The following is a 4,445-nucleotide window of genomic DNA, read 5'->3' as shown; positions in this document are numbered from 1 at the left end:
AAAAATCCATTCCATGTCTCTGTTTTGAACAGAGCCCATAAGTAATAATAAATAGTAACTCCCATAGTAAAAGATAAAGTTCAAGTTCAAGTTACAACAAACAGCTCTCAGAACAGGATTAGAAAAGGCTGATAACAAAATATTCCGCATTGCCATTTACAAAAAAGTCTCAACTCAAGCCGGCCTCTCCACATCTCCATCTCATTTTTAAATATGCTTTGCATATGAAAGTATACCCAATCTAAATAGAAAGCACCATTTAGTATTTTGGCAATGAAAAAAAAATCCTGCAAAACACTGATTCTTTTTAAAATCCATTTACTTTGACTCTTTTTTTGTAATCGATGTACTGCATATGAAGTAAGTTCTTCTTCTTTTTTTTTTCTTAAGATGTTGGAATGTAGTCAGGTGGGAAAGGTGAGAAAGACAGAAGCACACAACGGAACAGCCCGACGTCAGCTTGCATTACTGCGTACAAGAATGGCAGCAGGGGGGGGAGTAGGTCAAAACCAAACCAAAGAAGATATGTACAACCACCACCTGTGTGGACAGGAGCCGGCGCAGCGGCCATCTTATGACCTACAGTGCCCAATGCCACATACTTTAGCTTCTTTTTTATTGGGTTTTCTTTTATTTCATTAAACATACAAATAATTCGCACTATATTATCCTGCCAAATTAAAAAAATATACCGTGGCAGCTTGGGTTTTTTTTCCACTACCAAAAAAGGTACGTTAATACCTTTAGAGAGAACAAGCAACAGTTAAAAATACGAGCCTCAATATAAATACTATAGTGCCTACTCTAAGTGAACATTGAATTCAAATACCATTCTAGAAATACAGAAAAAAGTAGACCATAAATGTGTTTAAGCATAGGAATTGACATGAGTGTGCATTTTCCTATATTTAAGTTTTCTATTATATATTCATATATAATCTTAAACCTTTCCCCAATGCAAATTGTATTCAACCTGAAGAGCTGTGAAGAGCCAAGGCAAAAGAAAAAGATCACCGAGACGTTTGTTCTCCATGTTCTATATACCGTGATCCCAGTCCTGGACTCCACCAAGACGGAGAGCAGAAGAGAAACGACGACAAAACCTAAATACAGTTTCCCCTAAAGGTAATGAAGTGTTATTTTAAAAAAGTCATTTGAATATTTATGCTTTAAAAAAGGATTTGTACAAAAGCAAAAAACAAATGCTTGCACTGAGCAGCAAGTTTGAAACGTTTGTCAAGCATGGGGAGTTTCTAGCCAGTCACTGCACTCAGAGTGCGTCACTGTGGTGTCCAAGGGCAAACGACAGAGGTCAAATGTGAAAGGGGTCAGGGGTTCATGGGTTAAGGGGTTGGAGTGGCTGGACACAGATTATGTCACTAATCTTTATTGTGTTAAACAATGGAACACTATTCATCAGTCAGCATTTTCAGCGAGTTTTCCCTTAAGTGAATACCTGTAAACTGGGAAAATTGAACAGTGCACTTTTTTTTGTCCTATAAATGACAGTCTACCTTTCTACTCTTAACGCTGTACCAACGTTAGAGCAACTAAGAGATGTGGCAGAGATTCTGAGTGACAAGTGCTATTTCATTATTTTATCGTCAGTTGGGGCGGATGTCTGCAATCAAATGAAAGGAAAATACGTTGTGTCAATAAAAACAGTAAACTGTAAAAAAAAGATAGAAAATGAGAATCTGCCCTGTATTATATACTAGACCTGCCATGTATCTTCCTCATTTTCAATCTTTTAGAGAGCCATAACAACCGCTTTTATTCATTATTATTTTCATTATTTATTTCAAGTTTCTGCAATTCATAGTTAATCGCCGCTCTTGGAATTAGAATAAGACTGTACTACACTAGATAAAAACTCCCCCAAACACCTTGGTTAGCTTTTCCTCGTTGATTCCTGTCTGGTTCTGTATCCGTTTCAATGCCTCGTCTGGCGTTAACAAACTGTTGGCGTCAGTCTCCCAGATCCAAGCAGCCTCAGAGGTTTGTGCTACTGCAAATACACGGCCTTCCTCAGCCCTCCCAGGATTGTACATTACAGAGTACCTTTGTGTTCAGTACCTCCACATTAGAAAGAGCTACAAACAGAGCAGTTACACAATACTGCCTGCACTTTCCAGCTGCAAACAGAGCAGTTATGCAATACTGCCTGTACCTCGCCAGCTAAAAAACCCACACTTTTTATGATGCTGCTGTACATGTAATAGGTAGATAAATGATGATTAACTAGAATTTTTCTAAGACTTAATATTATAACTAGTTCATCGTAAGTCAGGTACTTGATGCAAGAACCTTTACTTGGGTGGTTTGAACCCTTTTCCAGTATGTAGACACAGCCCCAAGCTTATAGCAGATAGGAAGAGTTTTAATCAATGCAGTCTTAAAATATCAAAGGCACTCTTTTTTTTTGTTTTACCAAATGATAGTACAAATTCTAATCTCAACATGTCCTTGTCTTTTAAAGAAATTCTAAGGCTGTCACTGCTTTGCGTTTAGTAATCAAGCCAAATTTGATCTAATTTGAACTGGTATTGACAGAACATCTTTTAGAAAGATCAGGTTAAGTGCGATTCCCAGGCTGTCCAGAGAGGGTTGAGCTGAAGACTGTTCATCCTCCATGTTACAACACAAAACTGTACATGATATGTTTTACAGAATGTATGCAGCATGGTCGTATCTTTCTTGTCTTTTCTCTTTGTAAAATTAAAAAACGGAACAAGAAAAACACCAACACATTTACTCAACAACTAACCAACCAGGGACAATTTCTTTTTCTAATTAGCCAAAACATACTATGCATGCTGTCTAATTATCAAAAACGGGAAAGGAAATTTTCAAAAAAGAAAAAAAGTACACAACATGTAAATTATTGCACAAGAGAAAGGCTCGAAGTTTGCGTCAATGCAATAGTATTGCCCCGATACAGATCATGCATTCAACAAGGTAATGGAAACGGGGTGTGCTGGTGCAGAGCACAATGGTCTTAGCTTCCACAGGATGGGCGAGAGACGTGGGTGGAGGGAAGGAGAATCTACAAGGGAACGCGCGCGCGGGGGAGAAGTGGACTGATGACGGACGAAGCAAAGGAACGGCCCAACCGCTCCCCCCCCCCCAAACCCCCCTCCCCAAATCCCGCCACTACTCGGACTTAATCTCGGTACTCAGAGGGCGGTCGCTGTGCCACTTCTTCATGTGTTTTTCCAAGGTGCTGTAGACGCTGAAGGGCATCTGGCAGATCTCGCACTTGAACACGTCCTTCCCCACCTGCCCGTGCGTCTTCATGTGGCGCGTGAGCTTGGAGCTCTGGGCGCAGGCGTAGTTGCACAGATCGCACTTGTAGGGCCGCTCGCCCGTGTGGCTGCGCCGGTGCACCGTCAGGTTGCTGCAGTTCTTGAACACCTTGCCGCAGAACTCGCAGGTGTCGCTTCGCCGGCTCTCCTTGGAGCCGGGCCGGCCGTTGCCGCCCAGGTGCGGCGTGCTGCCACCGCTGCACGTGCCGCTGCGGCCCGACACGCCGCCGTCCAGCTCCTCCGGCGGCGTGGAGAAGCGCAGGCTGCCGTTCTCCGACGAGTGCTCGGACGACGAGGCGAAGGGCGATTGTCTGGAGTCGCCGAAGTTCAGGAACGGGTCTTTGAGCTGGCGGGAGGCGGCGTAGCCGGCCAGCCACTGCGAGTAGACGTTCTCCGTGTTGGGGATGGTGGGCGTGGGCAGGTCGAACTCCTTCTCCAGCTTGATGCGCTTGGAGAAGGGGCTGAGTGGGCCGGGGCTGCCCAGCAGCAGCTTCTTGGACAGGCCGACCGCCGCCGTCTCGCTGGGGGACGCGCCCCTCCCGTTGACCGCCGAAGCGGCGCCGCCACCGCCACCGCCGCCGCCGCCATCGCCCACCCCGCCGCCGCGCTCGGACCCCGGGGCGGAGTGCTCGTCGCACGGCTCGCGTCCGTGGTGGTGGTGGTGGTCGCGGTTCAGGTGTTGGTGGTGGTGGTGGGGGTGGTGGTGCGTGTGGTTGTCCTGACCCAGGACGTTGCGCTTGTGGGCCTGCAGGGCCTCGCTGAAGTGCTGCATGCTGGCGGCCAGGTCCATGCCCTGCATCGCCTCCGGGAGGGAGCGCGGGGCCGAGCCCTCGTCCCCCCTGCCGTCGCCCCCCAGGCGGCCCGCCGCCCCGATGCCGCCGCCCCCCGCGCCCCCGTTGCTCTCCAGGCTCAGGCCGAAGGGGTAGCTGTTGGCGCCGCCTCCGCTGCCCCTCCTCCGTCCGGCCGCCTCCGCGCTCTCCTGCTCTTCCTCCTCCGCCTCCTCCTCCTCTTCCTCCTCCTCTTCCTCCTCCTCCTCCTCTTCCTCCTCCTCCTCCTCTTCCTCCTCCTCCTCCTCCTCCTCGCCGTTCTGCCGGAGCAGGCGGTTGTTCTCGCCCTTCAGCTTGGCCGCCACCGACTTGA

At 47.7% G+C, this 4,445-nt stretch overlaps 1 protein-coding gene across 2 annotated transcripts in view; it reads right to left on the bottom strand.

Moving 5' to 3' along the window:
• Positions 1 to 3,153: 3,153 nt before the first annotated feature.
• bcl11aa (BCL11 transcription factor A a) overlaps positions 3,154 to 4,445 on the bottom strand; it is a gene marked incomplete at both ends in the record, with an annotated part of 21,369 nt that continues 20,077 nt past the window's right edge. For both annotated transcript variants that reach the window (XM_084458688.1, XM_084458689.1), the window contains one exon: positions 3,154 to 4,445. This exon is cut by the window's right edge. In XM_084458688.1, the coding sequence (XP_084314814.1) occupies positions 3,154 to 4,445 (1,292 nt within the window).

This window comes from Borostomias antarcticus (assembly GCF_949987555.1).
Source record: "Borostomias antarcticus genome assembly, chromosome: 25".
In the NCBI taxonomy this organism is placed as follows: domain Eukaryota; kingdom Metazoa; phylum Chordata; class Actinopteri; order Stomiiformes; family Stomiidae; genus Borostomias; species Borostomias antarcticus.
This window is presented reverse-complemented; position numbering and strand designations above follow the sequence as displayed.